The sequence below is a fragment of the Rhipicephalus sanguineus genome, chromosome 1 (genome assembly GCF_013339695.2).
Source record: "Rhipicephalus sanguineus isolate Rsan-2018 chromosome 1, BIME_Rsan_1.4, whole genome shotgun sequence".
NCBI classification, from domain to species: domain Eukaryota; kingdom Metazoa; phylum Arthropoda; class Arachnida; order Ixodida; family Ixodidae; genus Rhipicephalus; species Rhipicephalus sanguineus.
The window spans coordinates 260,220,947-260,243,076 of NC_051176.1; the positions used below are offsets into that span (position 1 = coordinate 260,220,947).

At 42.2% G+C, this 22,130-nt stretch overlaps 2 protein-coding genes and 1 non-coding gene across 3 annotated transcripts in view; 1 reads left to right on the top strand and 2 right to left on the bottom strand.

Moving 5' to 3' along the window:
* Window positions 1-612: 612 nt before the first annotated feature.
* LOC119378831 (cytochrome b-c1 complex subunit Rieske, mitochondrial) lies at window positions 613-8,997 on the bottom strand. Its single transcript, XM_037647853.2, has 4 exons — window positions 8,703-8,997; window positions 8,381-8,524; window positions 3,816-4,100; window positions 613-903 (listed from the first exon to the last, which is right to left on the bottom strand). The coding sequence occupies exons 1-4, from the start codon at window positions 8,911-8,913 to the stop codon at window positions 722-724; spliced, it is 822 nt and encodes a 273-aa protein (XP_037503781.1). The 5' UTR covers window positions 8,914-8,997; the 3' UTR covers window positions 613-721.
* Window positions 8,998-9,230: 233 nt separating this feature from the next.
* The window catches only part of LOC119378830 (GDP-mannose 4,6 dehydratase), a 49,067-nt gene continuing 36,167 nt past the window's right edge, over window positions 9,231-22,130 (top strand). The window contains exons 1-3 of the mRNA XM_037647852.2: window positions 9,231-9,356; window positions 9,471-9,547; window positions 14,505-14,637. Coding sequence (XP_037503780.1) covers window positions 9,485-9,547; window positions 14,505-14,637 — 196 coding nt within the window. The 5' untranslated portion in view covers window positions 9,231-9,356; window positions 9,471-9,484. The remainder of the gene's footprint in view (window positions 9,357-9,470; window positions 9,548-14,504; window positions 14,638-22,130) is intronic.
* Window positions 17,418-17,491, bottom strand: Trnal-cag (transfer RNA leucine (anticodon CAG)). The gene has a single exon. It is a non-coding gene; the product is annotated as a tRNA-Leu (tRNA).

Here is a 22,130-nt window from a genome sequence, read left to right on the forward strand (position 1 = left end):
AACTGCTCGTTGCTATGGGCTATTCCCACTCTCACACTAAAATATGCTAATTAGATATAAGAGTACATATCCATGTATCACATACTGCAATTTTCAGCTTAAATTTTGGAACAATGTATGCATATTTTATTAAGTTATGCTTAGCCCAAATTACGCAATGAGTACCTCAACTAAGGCTTAACCGCTCTGTTTTAAGTGCTACCAGGAACAGAGCATAAAAAAAATTGTGCTCATTTCAAAAGAAATTTTGAAGTAATGGATGCAAAGAATGATGCGCAATATTACACTTCCAAATTAAAATTCTCTGTGCCCTGACAAAGACAAGTCCACTTGTCAATACGCTGGCTCCAGCAACATTCCTTGCCAAACAGCCTCTCATCACTTCAAGCCTCTATCTTTCCCTGAACTCCAATCTTCTTTGGACATCCAGATCGTCAGCCCATGTTGCAGTGCTGACCGTTTCATTGATTTACTCAATACTACCTTTGTTCCATAAAAAGATGGCTGAGCTACTATGCCACAGTCATGTGTAGCTTCCAAGGCTAACACAGTGAGTAAAACATTTAGATCAGCAAAAACTATGAAGTCGATGCAAGAACAAGTACTCAGACAGAATTTGAACAATGTAGCTTTACTGGCAGGTGCCTACAGTACAAGAACACAGCTGCTGCATGCAGTGCACAGTGGCTGTGCCGGGAGTTTTAATCTACATCTAAACGTGCTAACCCACAAGAACTGTTGAGTCGGTGGTAAACTCATATGGAGGCACCTCTAGGTTTAGAGGTGCCGGCCCTTTGCGGATGCGGCCAGATGCATCATAGTGAGACCCATGACACGGGCAGTAGTAGCCGCCAAAGTCTCCCGCGTTGGCAATAGGCACACAGCCCAGATGAGTGCAGACACCTGCATAAATTGCACATATTCATCAACATCACGGTTTTACATGAAAACCAAAAATGAAACTTCACACAGACCGATTGAGATCAATCAGGAATGTGTCACTTTAAGGTGATTATGTATTTAGCCTGTGTCCCATAAGCTAGCCAAAGAAATCGAAGCAAGAAAATTTCTCTGGCAGATGAAAAAGAGAACGGTGATGGCTACCTTGATGACCTCTTCACTTGTGGTTCTGTTAAAATTTTAGCACAGACATCCCACAGATCTATGCAATTCAATAGCTCGCACACATCACTTTCCAAAAAATGCATTCTTTCTAGGCAATGCCTCTCCCCTAAGCAACACTCATCCTTAGTTTGTTTCGAATGATCCTTAACATGATCACAGTTTTATTGTAATAGAGCTCACTTGAATCCCCTCGTACCAGAGCTACACAAGCACTGCTGCTGACTCCAATGCTGTCTTCCTTGTAATTTACATCAGGATTAAATAAAGTCATAAGATGGGCAGATGTCTGTCAAAGGTGGTAAAATAGTTGTCTATACCAAGATTAGGAATACACACAGAAGTAGAGAAGCGCAGCATAATGGTGTGCAACTAAATAGAGCACAGTTGGCACACGACCACAGATACAGAGACAGTGATTAAATCGCTTATGCATTAAAAATTTTTCTGTCAACGCCAAGACCACTTTGGTGAATTTCAAGTTGACTAATAAGTAGGGGCGTGCAAATATCAAATATTTCTAATATGAATTGGGTAAATATACCTTGCTTCAAATACTGAAATGAACACTGAATAATCAAAACAGATTTTTTTTTCATGTTGAAAAGAATACACTAGAAAGCTGTTAATACAAAATGTGTGATTGCACATAACCATGTCAAGCACTATCTATACCTGCTGGGAGGCTTATGAATAAAACAGCCTGGGCTCAATTCACATGCTGTACAAACCTATTCGTTCCTTTTTTTTCTTTTTCCAAATAGTTGTACTGCATTTGTGCCTGTCATGGTGGCTTTGTAGGTATAATATTGTGCCGGTAAACACAAGGGCATGGGTTTCAATTCCCAGCCACAGCGGCTTCACTTCATAGTGAGCAAAATACCAAAATTCCATACCTGTGTACATAGATTAAAGGTGAACATTAGAGAATGTCAGGTAGTGAAACCTAATAGTCACGGTTCTGGCACGTAAAACCCCACTATCTTTTCTTTTTTGATCTCTCTCTTTTTTTGTTGCTGTGCAACTGTTTCCCCCGTTGAAGGAGCTGTAACCCTGGCTTAAAATGCAATGTTATCAGAGGGTTTATCGCTTAGTCCCTTTGCAGTGCCTCTACAGCACTCTCACTGTTTTGCCAGCATCACAACTGGCAGTGCCAGGGTCTACGAACGCACACTAAAGCCACAAGCCTTACCTGCCCTGACAGGAATGGAAGACAAGCTTTTTAAGGAGCATTTATTGAAAAGATACAACGCTGCACGTACAAAATGCCTAGATGTGATGTGCGTTCTAAGGGATGTAAAAGCACTGTCAGGAATGCAGCGTAACTATGCAATAATCAATTGCCAAGGGCAGTTTAGCATCTCCTGACATGCACCACTGCTACAACATAGAAATAAATGTGATGATACCTTAATAAGTGTTGCCAAAAGTACCAACCTGCAAGCCCTTGTCTTTAGTTTTACCAAAAAAAATTCTGACTCGCTTGCATGACCGTGCACTACCATTGAAGCATTTTGTAGATATGACAGGGAAAACAAGCAGTTAACATGGCAACAGCCAGAGCGGACGAGTCAGCCAGCTTTCCCCAATGTGTGCGCTCGTTTGCAGAGCGATCTGCTTATGAACGAAAACCGGCACCACTTCACGAAATGCAGTTCACGCTGTTGTGTAGAGCCAATCGTCCCTAGCTATCATTGTGCAGCATGTTGCCTACTAAGCTCACTCGTCACTGCCAGGATGCTTGATGTACCGTACACGTGCATTTGCCCTTGGGAGTGCGTGCACAGTGAGGCTTTTTCATGCCCGCACTGCTCCTGATCATGCACGGGTGCTGTGAGTATCTTGTTTCACTTAACAATGGCAAGCTGCTTTTGTTTCTGCAAAGCAATGCTATGGTAGCAACATGCACTTGAAGCACATGGCAGCAGCAGTGAAGTGAACGTTTGCACGGTGTGTTTTCATTGTCATCTATTGGAAGTGTGCAGTACATATGCTTACACTAGCGCCAACACCACCAAGCCACACAAGCTGCTGAGCAGATAGTTGCTTGAAGAAGATGCTCAATGTTATAGGGTTGTCTGTGATTTTCAGTGAGTTATCTGAATCAAATATCCCATCTTTCTGAATGTTTGAATCACTTCTAATATTTTACAGTTTTCATATATGTGGTTTTTGAATTCAATATGAATATTTGCACACCTCTGCTAATATGTATATGACATAAGTGCTGATTAACAAAACAATCATGAAAGGCTACGACAATATTGACAATATGAGGCAAGTTTTACAGTGCTAATTTATTTATTTATTTATTTATTTTAAAAAAAGTACCTTACAGGCCCCTAGAGGCATTGCGTAAGGGGGTAATGCAAGAAAATCCTTTAATATGCTCGACTACCATACCTTCTTTCACAAGTTAAATGGCAGCAAGGACTGCTATTAAAAAAAAAGTTAAGGATGTCAACTATATGAGACAACACTCCCAGTGCTAAGAAATCTTGTAAGCTATCAGAATTGTTAAAAAAAAGCACAAATGGGGCAATGTTGTCAAAGAAGCCAAACACAATTATAACATGCAAGTAAACACAGCCTTCACTGAAAAAGTATGGCATTCTTGCACACCAAGGTTTCAACTTTTAGCTATTGTAATGTCTCTGAAGTAGTGCGAGAAATGTTCCAAGAAAAATGCATACCCAAGACAATCAGCCACTCTGGGTTCTGTGTCCGTTCTTTGTCATCCTGTGGATCCCGTAGAGAGGCCAAGTCGACAGAAGCTTCCCTGCTGATTTCCTCACTTGTCCGATGACGTACAAACAGCGGCTTTCCACGCCACTTGAAGGTAGCATTCTTGCCTTCCGGAATATCACTCAGCTTCACCTCGAGTTTGGCCATGGCCAGGACATCAGCCGAGGCAGCCAGGGCCATCACAAATTTCGTCACGAGGGATTTGGCAGCATAGGTGCCCCCCACAGCTCCAGCTGCATACAGATGCAACTACAAATTGCAAATATCCTTTGCCACTGCATAGCACTGTTATTTTTGAAAATAGTTTCCCAACAAATAAAATCTCTCTTCAAGCTATGTTAAACAAAAATCTGCATTCAAATCGACTCAAATAAGAATCTGGAATGCCCACTTAGTTCAGACAATTTCCGAGACTAAACAAGTGCACTCATGCATTGCATCTCTTCCGTTTGCTCTGCAGGACATTCATTTTCAAGTTGAGAATCAGTTGTTATGCAGAGTTTTCAAGCTTCCATGCAGTATGAATTGTGTGGGCACACGTGTACAACACCTAAGTACAACATATAAAAGAGTGCAACACATACATGACAATACACTAGAAAAAATTCTGAACCATGTCAAGAATAAGAAAAAATATGATACATTGCACTGCTATTTTGTAGAATGCGTTCTTAAAGGAGTACTGACACAAAGTTTTGAAGGAGAGATAACTTGTGGGATAGATTTGTGTGGACACACACTCATCATCTACAAAATAAGAACAGCTAATATAGCCTAGAACATACTTAAAACCAATTTTAAGATGCGTGTCACACAACTACATGCGAAACGCACCACCTCACGACACTGACACCAACTTGTTTTGAATGTAAACAACCGACAACAACCGGCATCACGAGTGTGTTGGCTGCCATGCTTCTTGCAAGCGCTCACTCCTAAGAGACCTTTTCAATGGAAAGAGGGACCTCCATTATAGACTTGTGTGAGAGTACGCAGGCTGACATCCTTGCCTTAGCCGTGCATTTTTGGGGGGTCATGCATATTTACAACATCCTAGAGCTGATTATGGCAGCATCCAGGGAGCCTTTGTTAAAAAAAGTTGTCAAAGCCGTGCTCACATGCATGCGGTTTTGTGCGCTCATGTAGCCAGCTATGTTTACATAAAAACACTGCTAGGTCCTGCCTCTCTCGGCACTCTCTGAAACCGAAACTGTGACTGGGCACTACAAAAATGTCTTTAAATAATTAACTGTTGCATGCTTGAGCAAACGAGGTTTCCAGCCACGATAAGTGGGTCATTAGCTGCTTATTGCAACATAAAAAAACAAGATGTAAAATTTTTGTGGCAGTACTCCTTTAAGCTAGGCTGCTCTCAGCTGTTAGGTGACATTTGTCTATTGTTAACAAGCAGGAAATTTGTTAGGTGCTTTTTTCTATTAGTATGAAACTAAATGCCTAGAATATATGCAATGCTCAATGTAACATCAGAATATTTTATCACTGTTCAGCCTTTAGTAATAAAAAATTTCTACATTGGCTGAGGTTTAACGTGTATTCTCCTGAGCAAAAAAATAAAGCATACGGACCAGGGATTCCATGATAAAGCCAATTTTCTTGTCTAACAATAAACACAGCTTGAAATTGAGCACTGTACTCCAGACTTGGCATTGCAAACTTTCGAAGGCACTCGTTGAATTACGGAGAAAGTAGGCAATTTTTTTGTGGGCCTGTCGTCCATGCATTGTCCATATAGCATGGGTGTGCACTGTCAAACATGCAGCTGACTTATTGAAAACTGAAAATATAATGTCGTCTAAAATACCACATTGATAAATTAAGAGATTTGTCACAATACAAACATGCTGCACCAGCCAATCCCATGGTTTTGGCCAATCACCAGCTAAAATATAAGATTTGTTCTTGATAGCTGCACCAATCTGTCAATGCCTACACAGCATACGCCCTTCAGCCATGCATTCCTTTGTTTAGAGCACGGATTTTTACCCTCAACATTATAAGCGCAAAGATGATTTAGGTAGTTGTCTTTACATCCTTGTTTAATTTTTATTTTGAATTCCTTTTTTTTCTTATTTAAAATTTTTTTATCGTTAATACAAATAAAAGTTTCACTGAGAACAAGTTGAGTTCTGCAGTTTCGTTTATTCTTTAACTCAATCCAAAAAAAATTTAATTTTTCGAGTGAGTTTGCAAGGCATATCCCCTTGAAATGAAATCTGAGGGTAGAGCACATTTCGAGATATGTTCCATCAAATTTGCGGCAAAAATGCCCTGTTCTTCTAGTTACCTTTTTAACAAGATCTTATTTTGTGCACTGAAGCACAAAGGTTGCTGGAATATCTATGTACTTCATTGCAGACGTTGGAATTCAATATCTCAACTGATGCCACCCTGAAAATTTGTTCAAGTGTCGCCTTGTAAATTCATGGGCAACAATTTGTAAATCACAAGGTGTCGTAGAGTAATTACCTGAAGTTTAATTACTATTCTTTTACTGGTTAATTATGTATTAGGATTTCTTGCACAAGTGCACAGTAATGTCTGCCACTTGGACTAATCAAGCTCAATGACTACAATTATGCTATTTACCCACAGGAAATTTTTAAAAATTCTGTATTGTTTAAGGAAACAAACCAAAAAGAAACCTGGCTTATATAAACTGGACTTTACAAGCTAAACAAATTTTTTTGATGTGCAGCCAAATTCTGATTATCAGTGGTCGTCATACTAGTGTGCACTATGTCACTACTAAGGCATGATGTCTACAAACTACTCATTAGGAAATAGCTTAGTATTTAGAACTTTAATAACAGTGAAATGCACATGAGCAAAGACAGACAGAATACAAAGGTAGGGAAGAGGGTGCCTGGAAGGTGGAGGCTTGAACTGAAGAGAACAATAACAAAACAAGGGACAGTGCACTCTGTCCAACACTGGAACGAAGCTGCCTTTTGCCTTGTCCTTCCTTTGTTTCTTTCATTCAGCAAGAAAATGCAAAGTATCCTGAAACGAAACTTATCAGGACAAAGGTTTTCCTTAGTACAAGAAAGGAACTTGTAATGTCCCCAATTCTCACAATTTCATAAGTCTCACAAATAAGTCAGCTTTAGCAGAGTGTTGCGTAAGCTCCATTCTTCTCACATTTTGTAAGCTCTGAAGACACAGAACTGTATTGATTTCGCCTTTCTAGCAAGCACGTCTCTCAGATGTGTAGTCAGCTTGGCTACAATACAACAAAGGAACCAAGCAGATGCCATACAATTGGTTTTGTAGTGGAGCATGGGCAACATTCGACTTACTGCTGCCGGGCTGTGACCATGCACACTAGTGCTGCTCCCACTAAGTGGCTCTAAGCAAATAGTCAGGATACACCCACCTATGTGGAGAAGACTGCAGACGATCTGCTAATAATGTCTATTACAGAGCTGAATGTCCCAAGCATGGATTATGCGAGACGCCATAAAGGGAAGGTTAATTTATGGATTAATTTTGACCAACTGTAGTTCTTTAACATGCACCTAAATTTAAGCACATGAGTGGGTTTACATACTCCCTCCATCAGAATGCAGCCACGAACCAAACCTGCAGCTTCAAGCTCAGCCATTGAGACAATGCAGTGAGACCCCCAAGGCTCTTCAAACCTAGGAACTACCATAACAGGCAGATAGCAGCATGCCACTGAACTCTTCTGAACATGAAACTTGGTTTACTTCATATAAATGGTACAGTTTGTATTGGCTTTGGTTTCAATCAGCCAGCTTCTACCCTCACCCCTTGTGTGAAAAACCACTGGCAGTAACATCACATTAAAATTTTCAAATGATTAAGTTTTGTGCCTGTTCACAAAAATGATATCAGACGCAGGTACATTTTTGTGAACAGTAACCAGAATTGTGCGGGATATTAGCAACATTTAAATACTTCAGAGAGCACGCGTTTTCTTTTCTTTTGCCAGCTTAACAACCCATGATGACAGCACATTCATAAGTGTAACACAAGCACACTAACGCGAATGGGGCAAACAATATCTATGGGGAACAGCTGACATTTTCTTCCACACTCATTGCTGTGTATGCTATTAAGTACGGAGCACAATGGAGTGTGTTTAGAGTTTTCCCCTTAGTGTGAAACAGCCTGTACATAAGTATCAACATATTCGTGGTGAGAAACACATCACCTTACACTTTTCCGAGGTTTCAGCTGCATTGCACTTAATCTTAATGGTGAACTAAACGGTGACAGATAGTGTAAGCACCAATATGTTGCTTTAGGATTTCGCTATTCTCTCACATTGTATTTATTTTTGCAATATTCATACCTACTTCGATTCGATGTGGGAGACAGGCTCACAGCATGTTTTTTTCTTTTTTTTTTCTGGAGGCAATGTACTAAAACGTGAAGTGAATAAACTGGCAAATAAATTTCGATGAGGCACCTGGTTTAGGTTTCTGCATGCAACGCTACAGTATGGCAAAGGGTTGTGCTTCTAACTTACCGCCGAGAATAAGGTAGGTCTGCACTTTGCTGGACACCTCGCTATCCCGCGACGAGCTGGCCGGATCCAACTTTGATTTCCTTCGGTAGGCAGAAAAATCGGGCACCTTGATGTCCGTGTGAGCCATTCGTACTTGGGCTGGGGCTATATTAATGAAATAAAAACCGCGAGCCATACAGCACACGGCGATCGAAACTCCCCATCAAGGTCACGAACACGGAGCTCACGATTGAAACAAACCATGCAGATCAACTCTCCTGAGCAGCAAAGATTTAAAGCAAAGCTCAGTTATTCTGAGAATGGAAACCTTTTCAAAACCAACCTGTAAAGCTTCCCGAGCAAGCAAGCAGTTCCCTCGTTGGCAAAGACTTCGCAAGGGCATAATGCGAGAGCTTAGCAGGCGACGGCGGCACCTTCAGTTCTTTTTTTACCTCAACAACTGGACTTATCGGCTGGACTTGTGACGCTACGGCTTTTGATGAAGCCTTTACATAACTAGCAAGGTTACTCGCGCGTCCTTTAACGCAGATCATCTTTTTTAAAGCACCAAACCCGCCGACAGCACTGAATGACCCACCAGCCACTACACCGGAAAAGGGTGCCGGACACCGGAGCCGACCGGAGCGCCCATTCCGGAAAAGCGCGCGTCATATTCAACCACGACGTACCCAAAATTAACTTTTATTCATATTAATGCTAAATTCACTTTGAAAAAAGAATATGTGACAAATTACGAGGTATTACTTTGCGCTGATATTTGGTTGATCCTCCTCGTCCACAAGGTTTCGTATTCCGTGGCGGGCCGTTGTGTGGGTAGGGTGGCTAAGCTCGCTATGCTAGAGGCAGGCATAGACAGAAGAGACATAGATGTGGGCGGCGTCTGCGGCATCCGTATCATAGCAGCCGAAACTTTTTCGCTTGGCGCCGTTGCCCTGTATCACCAGTAGCTCAAAAACTCCAGTAGGACGCTTTTCAGGTGACGAAGGTTTTTTTTTTTTTTTTGACAATTTATCCTACCGATTCTCGTTTTGTTTACTGTGGGAGAATATACTACATCAGCATCTTTTTTTCTCTGCTTGCATGCGTGCAGCGAAGTTTCACAACATGGCATCAGGGGAGGATGGTTCCAAAAGAAAAGTGGCGTTAATTACGGGAATTACTGGGCAGGTAAGTAAGCAGTCATCATTTAATTGAACCTAGAGTCGCGATTGTCTTTCTTGTGTTGTTCCCTGTCCATTTCCTTGGCCCATTGCTCGCGAATACGTGGCAAACGTACGCGAACACTTGCCGCTCGCGTCAGTAGCCACGTAGAGTGTTGAATATCCTTAACGCCGTAACCTCGAAATGACAGAGCACAACGCACCGCCCCTGTTTCTCTAACCTGTTCATTTACCAGGAATATCCATGGAACCGAAAAATTGTGTTGCGACGAACATAGTTTTGTATGGACCGTGGATATTGTACCGGCAGCCGGCATTTTACCGTTCCCCGATATTGTGCCGGCAGCAGTTGCTAAAGTTACGTCCAGCATTTTGTCCTTTCGGCTCTCGCTATTTTGCCAGTGTCCGCGGTTCGCCCGTGTCTACGCCGTGCCGCTTCGCGGTTCTCACTACTTTGCTCCGCGCCCGCCGCTGACATCAACGCGGTTCTTATTTAATAGTAAATTACGGGTCTTCCAGAGCAGTAATGGTAATGTTAAAACAGTGAAAACAAAAAGGAAGCACCGAAGAAAAAAACTCGCTTGATTCGAACAAAGGTCATTGAAATTTTCAGTCCCGAGGGATGCATCATGCGTTAGTACACTGCGCCTCCCAAACCCATGCAGCGAAAGGGCCAAAAAAGCTGCATTCTTTGGATGGTTGAACAATTGTGCCGGCACAATTACTCCAAACAATAATGTGCCGGTTGCCGGCACTATAATGTGTGTTCCTCGGTGAACACTCGCAAGCGAACAGTTGCTTGTTTATTTCTTGACAGCAATTGACGGTTTGCGAAAATCGGCAAGTAGGCTTTCCTGCAAGTTTTTTTTTTTCTTTGTTTTCAAACCAAAAACTCCCATTCAGACTAGCTTTTTTGCTCTTTGTGCTTTTCCCCCACCCCATTCTAGTGAAAGTAGGCGATCGAACCACACAAATGCTTTTAAAAAATTACTACGGGATTGTTACGCCTCCTTGTTGCCCCTTAGCCTACGCATGGTGAACAAAGAACCTTTCATTTGGGGTACGCACTTTCACTCAAATTGGGAGCAGCAGAAGCACAACGAGCGAGAAAAGCAGTCTGTGAATGAGTGTTTGGTTAGACAAACACATTGCAGGAAAGCAGACTTGCAGATTTTTGCAAATCATCATTGAACACGAAAGTGAGTCATGGCACAAGTATTTATGCTGTACATGTCTTCTCCACCATTGGGCACTATTTACCTGTAGAACTTATGAAAGCAAAATAAAAATGTGAATACAAAGGACATTTGTTTTTGTGCAAGTGGAAGTTGGCTTTAGAGTTGTGTGGTAAAATGAGTTTTCCTTGTATTGAGATTCATCAACAAAAATGCCACCCCTCCTCATTTTGTTTTAATTGTGTATTCAGGTATCCATTATGCAAACCGTGATGTTGAATAAAGTGCCTCGATGTCCTCCTCACCAGCCACTCCATACAGAATGGCGACAACCGCGTCGTCTGCTACAGTGTTCACCATTTGCATGCCTGCTCCGATCTACGGGTGCGTTGCCAGCACGTGTGTGAGCAGTTTGCAGGCAGTATGGGGACTTGTGGAGACTGCGGAAAGGCATTAATGCGTGATCATGTTTAAACAAATATTTTGAATGGTTTACACTCCAACAGCACTATGAAATTTGGTGCTTGACGCTGTCATCTTATGCTGCTGTCTGAAACCACTTTTGAACGTGCTGCAACCGCTTGTTGTGGTGTGATAGTTTATTTTTTCAAACTTGGTCATTTGACACAGGCTGATTTTGCTCTGCAGGTGGAAAATAATGCGTTTGCTCAGGCCTTAGTGCAGAACAATAGATAATCGAAGGTCGAATGACCATATTACTTGGTTTTGCTGCACTTCGGGAAGACTTGCACGGCAAAGCGGTGCTGCTTCGAAACATTCATTATTCAGCAATGATAATGAAATTCCTTGAGGACCTGTTGATATAGTAAAAATAACCATTAATAAATGATGAATAAGTAATTGTTTTCTCGAGTATTTGACTACAATCCATGCTTTTATTATAGACCGTTATTTCTCGCATGTCTTTGGCAGACCTCCTGGGGCATAAGAGCATAAACTAGGAAAATTATCATGTCATATGTTTAAACAAAGCAAATGACGATATCACTCCGTGGCTCAGCTTGACAGGGGAGGAAAAAGAACACAAAAGCAGAATCTACATCTCAATAGGCAACAAGAATGAAACAAAATGTCTGAATTATGGCTATCTACATCAAGACACTATTTCACTGTAGCTCAATCATGCACATGTCTTGCTTGCATGCCTGTTAGGTCCCTTTGCCACGACTATGCAGGTTCACGTATGCGCAGCCTCGCGTAGTTTGAAATCGGTTGCTTTTAAGCAGTGTATTCGTGTTGCTGACAGCAACACAATGCATATACACTCAAACGTCATTATAACAAAGTCACATCTGCCATGAAAATAACTTCGTTATATCCGAAAATTTGTTATAAATGTGTATTTGTAACACTGTCTATGACAAGATTATTCTTCATTTACCTCATTATAACCGATAATTCGTTATATCCGTGTTCGTTATATCGAGGTTTGAGTGTAGATAAAAGTTATTGTGTCGCTGCCATTTGTCGCGTTTGATCCTTGCCACCTAGACATTTTTTAGGGATCTGTTGGAAAATGTAGCAGTGTCCAACCATTCCTGGACTAATTTGTACACGTCAGCCGGGCGTTTCGTTTAACGTCGCTTTGAACTCGCTGCTGGTAATTAGCCTAACTGATAAATTACTTCGTACCACATCGTTCTTCCTCAAGAAAAATAACATTCTCTTGAACGTAAAGTATCTTGACTGCTGACCCGAAGGTCGCGGGATCGAATCCCGGCCGCGGCGGCTGCATTTTCGATGGAGGCGAAAATGTTTGAGGCCCGTGTACTTAGCTTTAGGTGCACGTTAAAGAACCCCAGGTGGTCGAAATTTCCGGAGCCCTCCACTACGGTGTCTCTCATAATCATATCGTGGTTTTGGGACGTTAAACCCCAGATATTATTATTATTATTATTATTATTATTATTATTATTATTATTATTATTAACATAAAGTATAAGGGAAAATATGTTTCACTCACCACTGTATGCCACAAAACTCCACTGCATAGATATGAGGTTTTTTTCTAGGCCGTCACTTGTCGTGCTTAATCTTCGCCATGCAAAAAAATTTTCCTTTTTGAGTCTCTCGGAAAATTCAACCATTCCTGGAATGTTTTGAGCATAGTGGCACACAACAACTGGACATTTCACCCGACAACACTCGGTGAACGGCAAACTGACACCTGCAACAAATTCCTGCCAACTACTGCCACGTCCAGACACGCGAGCAGGGCATGAAAATGGCAGACAGTGCTCTGAAAACGGGTGTGTTGCGGCAAGAGCCCTGTCAAAGGATGTCCCCATTCTGTATGAAGCGGCGGGCGAGGAGGACATCGAGGCACTCTTATGTTGAAGGGTTCGAAGCGCCCTCTAGGCATCACAAAATTTTTGACGAAAAGTACCACTTCAATAACTACCTCTCACATTCACACATACTAGCACAATTTTTTTCAGCGGGGTTGGAGATGGTCGAAAAACCACTGGGCCCACTTGATATGGAATGACCATGTTATATACAGGGTGTTTCGCATAACAAGAACCAAGGATTTCAAAGTAATTAACTGCAGTTTAATGAAACCATCAATTGCAGGTTGCTGTCATCTGATGCTCTTTAAGATATTTTTTTATGTTTAGCTTTATTTTAACTAACATCAATTATGCAACATCTTTAATGTTCAAGTGCATTTCGTTGCGATGTAGAGAGCATTTCAAAATGAGTGATCCAATTTTTTGTGGCAACGTGCATGCTGCATGCTGATCTTCGGCGTTTAAAGAAAGCCCGCCAAATATGAAATGAAACCGCGTGACTTCTCTCATGTGCTACCGTATTACAGTGCTCTCAACCGTGCCTCCAGCAAAATAACCATGTGCACGTACCGTCAACCTATCGCTTATCAAGGACGAATGTGCTTCCTTGCCGTGTGCTGCCGTCAAAAACGTTGACTTGCTGTGAAGTCTATGCCTAGAGCCACGGCCGCTTATTTCGCCCCTGTCCATACACACGGCTCTTACACTTGCATGAGTGCAGTCACATGGTTTTATCATAATGAACTAATTGGCCAATTATAATAATTATAATTGGCTAAAACACAACAATATGATTGATGTCTTGGCGAGTATACATCAACTGCAGTACGTGTAGATAAAAAAAAGTTTCACTGAACTTATTTTGGAAGCCACATGTGCATAGTGTTTGGTTCATAGCGATCACAAAAGAAAAAAAAAAACAAAAAAACTTGAATACATGCCATCGGGAGTTGGTCCAGTGTTGCAGGAGTAGTATAGAAAGATCAATTAATATCTAGTGACTTACCTGTGTGAACCTGAAATAGGGACCTGTGCTGCGTAAGTTATACGTGCAAATGCAGGTGCCGAGTTTTTAAATGTGAAAATATTTCTTTTTTTGGCATCCATGATACTCTCGGGCTCTGCTGCGTCAGTTTTATAGTGCTCAGCACTTGAAACATAATAGTCGGCCTACAGGGTATCTGGTACTTTTTTCTCCACTGGTGAATGCTAGGTGATCGCTAGTGTACCAGATATATTTGCAATACATCGTAAAGGCCCTCACTTTCATTGCATGTTCTACATAATGCCTCACATTGGTGTCCCTAGCACTCACCATCGGCACTAAAAGCTGGGCCGAGTATTGCATTTGAATTACCCATGGTAATGCTGATGATATCCTATCCTGAGATATTTATTTTAAGCTGTGTGGTTCTTAGAAATACTTAGAGATAATGTGAACATTTTTCACGTGTTCTGCATTCTTGTTTTCTGGAAGGATGGATCTTACCTTGCGGAATTTCTTCTTGGAAAAGGCTATGAAGTTCATGGAATAATTCGTAGGTCCAGCTCTTTCAACACAGGTCGAATTGAGCATCTGTACAAGGACCCCAAGACCCATCAGCAAGGATGTAAGTAGTGCTTGTGTAAGGTGCATTGTAGCTGTGCTGACATATTTGTAAACCTCTACCAATTTGGAGGTTAGTTTATGACTAATAAGTAATATTTTATTTAGTAAAAGCCACACACCATGTATATATACTTTTTTTTGTGTATAGTCACTCTGTGAGGGGATTATCTCGTATATGTACTATCGACATCATATGAAACGCGAGCAGCGCAGCACATGGCCCAAGCATCAGCAAAGGTCTATAGTGAGCACCGTCCAGTCATCACCATTGGCAGGCATGCACATTCGGTTCGACAGGACTGCGTGATCCTGCTATAGTGCAATATTTTTACTTGTGTTTGAGTTCTAATATAATGATAATGGTGGGCAGTGTAGGCATGCCGAACGCTTTTGGTCCTTATTTTCTTTTATATTTATTTACTTCATTTCAAATATTGGAACTAGAACAAAGGCAAAATTATCTGACTGCAGGGGAATCGTGCAGTGCTGCCGAATCTGATGTGCACTCGTGTCAGGTGTGATAGTGCGAGTGCGCTCACTATACCTTTGCTAACACTTGGGCCACACTCTCAGCTGTTCGCATTTCATTTGACGCCGACAGTACCTTGTATAACCGGCCACACTATGTGTAGCAGTACATTAATGCCAAGATTGTGTTTACCATGCATAAAATATGACATGAAACAAAGAAAAGCGGTTTCGTTTTTGTGCAAGTACACCTCATGATTTACTTAATTAAAAATCACCTAGTGCCTAGTGATTTGCTTTAATAACCATCTGTTTCAATGGCTGACGTTCTCATCCTCCAAAACAAATGATGAAGATGAAAGGAAAAAAATTGCTGTCCACCTGCTTATGTAGCATTACAGATGATGATGATGATATGTGTCTCTGCATAAGAGCCGTATGTGAGAGAGAGAGAGAGTACAACTTTATTGAGAGTCCAGTGCAGACGCAGAGGTTGCCCCGCGCCACCCGGCTACTCCCACGTTGGGACCGGCAGGTCTAGCCTAACGGCCCTGTCGCGGGCGCACTGGACGGCCAGGATTTGGTCCTGTAGGTTTGGGCTGCGCAAAAGCGCATCCCACTCGGCCTTGCTGTAAGTCGGGCCGAGCGACCCGCACTCCCAAAGCATGTGCGCTAATGTAGCGGCCTGCCCGCAAGCGGTGCAGACCGCAGTGCAACATGCAAGTTGATGGACCAATGAATTATGTAGGGTAGGTGTGCACTGTAATGGGGCCTAAAAATTGTCTTTGTAGAGTACACTTCAATTTGAAACAAGGCCAAATTGGCATGTTTGCAGTTCAGTTTATCCGCCCCGCCACGGTGGTCTAGTGGTTATGGCGCTAGACTGCTGACCCGAAGGTCGCGGGATCGAATCCCGGCCGTGGCGGCTGCATTTTTGATGGAGGCGAAAATGTTTGAGGCCCGTGTACTCGGATTTAGCTGCACGTTAAAGAACCCCAGGTGGTCGAAATTTCCGGAGCCCTCCTCTACGGCGCCTCTCATAATCATATCGTGGTTTTGGGACATTAAACCCCAGATATTATTATTAGTTCAGTTATCAATTTATACAAAATTGGCAAATGTTGACCCTAAAAGATGTACACTGCACTTCATTATTAAGGTCACATGTAACGAGCATTCCCTAATGTACTGTGAATAAACATGTAATTTTGTTTCAAGTAGTTGTACCAATGTCTAAGGAACCAACACCACTTAGACTTCTTAGCTGCTAACAACTGTTTTCTAAACTTATCTGTGGCAATGATGTTGGACCATTGTCAGGTGTTAAATGTCACTTTCTTCCCCACACATGGTCGACGTCATAACGAAAAGAGGTTCTGCACTCTCATTCTATTCGGACAGACCAGGCAGACACATGCACAAGAGGGCTCATTGTGAACATAAATATTTCAGGCATCCAAGTTGTCTTTCCTGTCCAAGCAATAGTTCGGAGCTCTGTGGTACTAATGTTTTTGGATATTAATCATAACATTGCATGCAATGTGCTTAAATATGGATAGTAAGAAGGAAACTAGCTGATCTGGAATGCAATTTTATCTGCAAAAAGTAGAAGTAGAAGCATGTATAGAACTGCCTATTTTTGAAGTGTGACAGTAAACAAAAGCAAAATAGGAGGAAAAAAATGGCACCATCAGTGGTGGATCCAAAGGAAGGGTGGTAAGGGTCATCGCCCCCCCGCCCCCCATCTCTCTTCAGTGCCCCTGTCGTCCACCTCCTTTGTCAGGTTGCCTCAGCTACCACTGCCCAAAAAGGGGAAGGAAAGGAGAATCTTGTCCCCACCCTCTACCTCTCTTCTCATCTCTCCACCCTTTTCTGCTTCCCTATGCAATTTCCAACGAAGGCATCTTAGGCACCGACCATAATCCCGCCTGGGTTGTTGTAAATATGTGTGACCCCCTTAAAATGCGCTGCTGAGGCAGCGATGTCAGCCTGTGTACTCCCTCCCCCCAATGTAGGCACCTGGTTCCGCCCCTGGACATCATAGGTGCCTTTTACTTGCATTATGTGCCCAGAATATGATTCCCTGAATCTAATGTTTGCTAAATATTGGAGATGCAAAAAAAAAAAATTGTCCCTGTCATCGCACTTGTGGAATATAAACAACTTTATTGTAGATCACTTCTGCGGAATCCCGCAAGGTGGTGGAAGGGTTAAGAAAAGGAAAATAGAGGAACACCCATTTATAGCACGAAGCCACAAGGAAATCCCATACGGATTTCTCAGAAAGAAAGCCTCAAAGTCAACAAAAAATTGGTCCTGGTCCGGGTTTCGAACCCGGGACTAACGCCTTTCTGAGGCGGTCACTCTACCAATTGAGCTAACCAGGAAGCTAGCAGTTGGCAGCGTGAGGGCGAATTCATTGACAACTCGAAGCAACTGGACACATACTGCAAATAAGTTCTGCGGAATCCCACAATGTGGCGAAAGGGTTAAAGGGAAAATACACAACTATCCGTTTGTAGCACGAAGCCACAGGGAAATTCATTCGGATTTCTCCAAAAGAAAGCCTCATAGTCGCCGAAAAATTCGTCCTGGTCCCGGAGTCGAACCTGGGACCAACGCCTTTCTGGGGTGGTCGCTTTACCAACCGAGCTAACCAGAAAGCTAGCAATTGGCAGCGCGAGGGCAAATTTTAATTTAAAAATTTTAATTTTTAATTTTCGCAAGCAGCCCATGACTAAATGGCTTATTGGTAGGTTTTTAAGGGGCTCTAGTGCCTAATTTCGCATTCTCCTTTTATGCAAGGATGGAAGAAAAATGCATTCAAACTGGAAGAAAAAAGCAATTGAAAGAAAAAGAGTTGTAACTCGTTGCAAACACTAACACATTTGAAAGAACATGACAGGTATAGGTTAGAAAAAGAAAAAAAGTTTGTCTACTCTACTCCGGCCTAATCACGTAAACTCTGGGGACCACTATCGTGCTTCAATACATTACTGCGTATTTCACAAGTGCTCAGGCAGGGCTAAAAAACAGTGATGGTCGTGAAGGTTATTTGAACTTCTGTGGTGTCAGCCATATGCATCATTGTTTGTCACGTTTTCTTGGCAGGGATAGGAAAAAAAAAAAAAAATCTCTTACTATTGTATTTGTCCCCATGTAGGGTTTCATGCCTTGACTGCCGTGTGGCCCTGCCATGTCCTTTTTTTATGCCATTGTTGTACTGTCACTGTTGCCATTGGACAGTTGCTGTTGTGCTCGCCATTTTTATCGCCTTTTATTTGTTTAATTTTAGGACAGCTTTAAAGTTCTTTGCAGAAACAGACATGCTAGAAATTATTTGGCCAGGCATGTAGCACAGCATTTCCTTTGCAGGCTGTAGCTGCAATGCAATCATGATTATAGAAGGCATGCCTCCCATCCCTTGGTTTCAATGGCTCGGCTGAGGCACTGGTGCTACTGTGTCAACCTATTTTAGTTATTCCTTCACAACCAACTTCAGTGGTCGTAGAAGTCACAGACATTAGCCACATAGATATATTTTATTCCATTTTCACAGAATATGGTTTTAGGCCAATGTATCGTCATGTGGGATCCACTGTTTGCATGTCCCTATTGGAAGGACAGTAGATTGACATTCATCACCAATTGTCATGGCACTCGTTGGCTATATCTGGCCCTTGCCCCAAGAAACACTATTCATCAATCAATCAAATCTTTTTATATTATCATTGTCAGCATAGGCCCTGCTGTTGCATTTCTGGGTGGCTCTCCTTTGAGTGACCCTCGGCAAATTATAGCCCCATCATGCCTGGGCTTATTTCTTTATAAACCTAGAGTCGCTTGGCCATTTCCTGTTCTCTTAAGCCATGATTTTCATTTCTTATGCAATAATGTTTGTTTTTTTTTCTAATGCCTTGTTCTAGCCTATCCTGCCTGTAAGTATTCAGAGAGCATGTGTTTGCAATTTTGCATGCTGAGTGATGACTGCTTATAGACCCGTATGAATGTTTTTTACTGCTGCTAAAAGTAGTCCCTTTGTTCTGCCTGCTTAATTATAGTGTGTATGAATGTCCTCACTTTTTTTATCACAGGATTAGCTCTTTCCGAGCACCCAAGGAACTTTTCAATAAATATGATAAAAATATTTTCTGCATGCCGGTAAACATTGCTGTCAGAAATATTCCATAAGCAACTATAAGAAATGCAGACTAAATTTGACCTTTTAGTCGTGGAAATTTTTGATGCACTGGAAAATCTTGGAAGTACAACGTGGACAGGAGATATCAGTAAAGCTGGCATCTGATGCTCCTAGCATTTTTGCCACTTAAGCAACAAAATATTTGCACTTCGGTTGACTCGGCTAAAAAAATTTGAAATGATAGCAATAGTGAAAAAACGGGGGCTTCTGCCTGGTTCTATAATTTTTGCTTTGACGTATACACTACTTTTACACTACTTTTACGATGCCTTAAGCATGGGTGCGTGTTAAGTGTTTAGAGTGCTTTGATTATTTGGTTCAACTAAAGTCAAATGCAACTTTATTTTCTTTCTGCAGAGAGTCGCTTTTATTCAATAGCATTGCTACAGCATATGTACAACCATAGTCCCTCAATACTTTTTACTGGTCATGAAACGCCCAAGAAAGTTTCACATTGGGACAAAAGTGGCCACCAGAGGCGCCACCGTAGCAGCCGCCGGGCATTGATCTGCCGCGCTTGGTAGGGCAGTCGCATGTTCGTGGAAGCATTTGCCGTCAGATACACTTCGTCAGATATTTTCCTTCTCTGTGTTCTCGCTGACAAATCATAGCAGTGATTAGTATTGTCAATATGGTACATGTTGTGTGTTATCAGATTGCCAGTCATTGATTGCTGGCTTTTTGACTGAGGGTGTCTGTCAAGTGACGCATGTGTTCGTGAAGTTCCTACATTTCTTGATTCCCTCATAGTCGCTTTCGGGCTTAAACCGAACAATGTGACTGGTTCTAGATGACTGACAGGTCAACATATTTTGCGCTAGAGGTTGCGGAGTAGCCGTGCTCTGGTTGCACGTAATGCTCATTTTCCGACTAATTGTCACTTTATTCTATAGGGCATCACGAAGCTGCAAATAGAAGTTCGTGTGCCAATAAACAAGCCTGTATATCAAGCTAACTTGGTATTAATAGCTTTGAAGTACCTCTTGGGGGATGTTGTTAGTGAAACATAGCTTTAAAAATCAAAAGCGCAGATTGAGTTACCACAAAACGGAGAGGGATGCTTGTGTTATTTTCCTTTTTTTCCTTTGGTGTCATAATTTGCACTTTTGATTTTGAAGATTTAAAAAAAATGAGGGGGAGGTGAAACTGCCATGAGCTGCTTTTTCTAGATATAGGCACTATGTGTAACTTTCAAGCAAAAGGTTTTGATTTTACTCCTGCAGATTTCATAACTCTGCCGAGTTCTAATATACGCGGCTCTTTTTTTTTTTTTATCCTTTCCCATATACTGTCGCAATGACCGTGAGTTCTAAGTTGTTGTTTCAGTTAGCCAGCCTGTTCCTTCTATGTAAACACCAGCGCAGATCGAAATCAACCCATAGATTCCATCAACTTAGTTATTCAGCTTAAACTGATCAATTATACATAAAACTGCATGACTCTTCTTGAACCTTTTTAGAAAATTTCGCGATTCAGCAACAGCACCAGCAAACAGCACTATCAAAGTAAAACAAAATATTGCATTTTGGCCCACAGCATCACCTTTTAGTTTCTATCATTATCCAGAAACCAAACACACACACACTCCGAACACCGCACTTCACATAAAGTTCCTAACACATTCATACACACTACACACACAATTCTAGGCACGGCGTCTTCCACCAGTCTTGGTCGATCTCGAGGCAGTGAAACGATGTTTCCATTCACTGTGCACACGTCCACACGTACATTGTCACTTGCATCGAAATGTTTTTCGCGTACGCGAACGTACTTGGAGTCTAACGAAAATCCGACAGTCTCCTGTCATAGGATTGCACGTTTCCACCTGTCGCGTTGTTCTGCATCGGCTGGTAAACAGAACAGGGAGACTTTTTCGACGGTGCCTTTGTATCTCAAGCGACAGCCCGGCACACAGCAGGTGTTGGGCATCGCTATCACGACGAAGTGACTGTGAAAAGAAAAACAGGATGCAACCAGCACAAACACCACCACTCCGCACCCACACTCCGCTAACGGCGGCCAGCAGCAGCCGGCTTTCTCGTCCCCCTTCTAGCTACGCCAGCGCCGCGGCACGGAAAGTGCGGGCGGTGTATTAAGCTCTCCCATTGAGTTACGTGGGAGTTTCATGACCAGTAAAAGTATTGAGGGACCATGGTACAACTTACTCTTCTTGTCATAGCCACCATGGTGGCAGGAGTTCAATACTGGCCACTGCGGTCACACTTTGATGGAGGTGAAATGCTACAGGCTCATGCGCTGTGCGCTGTGAGTGCACGTTAAAGAACCCCAAGGGGTCGAAATTATCCACAGCCCTTCACTATGGCATCTTTGATAGCGTGAGTCGCTTTGGGACGTCAAACCGCATAAACCAACCTGCTTATCATGGGGGGTTTGACTCGTAGTACCAGTGCAGACAGTTGATTTCAGACGAACCTTTTGTAAGAGCGTGACTAGTAGTTTGATCTCTTGCTTTTTAGCCACTGCGTATGCCTTTATTCATTACTATACAATACTACTGTACGAAGCATTCAAAGGCTCCACTATCGGTTCAAGGTACAGGGCTAAAAACTTGCATGCAGAGACGAGCTGATCGAGCATGGATGCTCTCCAACCAGACAGCTATTGCTTCGGAGCCTGAAGAATGGAGGAAAAAAATAAAATTAAGCAGGCACTCTCTGCAGGGAGTCAAAACAAAGGCCCCCTGCACAGTAGGCATGTACTTATTTTCGCATTTGCGAACGTTCCCCCATACCATGGGCATCTCACTGGCATGACATTGACTAATATACATGGCACCAAGTATAAGTACTAAAGTAGAACCT

Coding starts and splice junctions, on each gene's coding strand:
- LOC119378831 (XM_037647853.2), bottom strand. CDS start 8,913: ATGATCTGCGTTAAAGGACGCGCGAGTAACCTTGCTAGTTATGTAAAG. Junction 8,525..8,702: donor TTGCTCGGGAAGCTTTACAG/GTTGGTTTTGAA, acceptor TCATTAATATAG/CCCCAGCCCAAGTACGAATG. Junction 904..3,815: donor AGAGTGGCTGATTGTCTTGG/GTATGCATTTTT, acceptor CAATTTATGCAG/GTGTCTGCACTCATCTGGGC.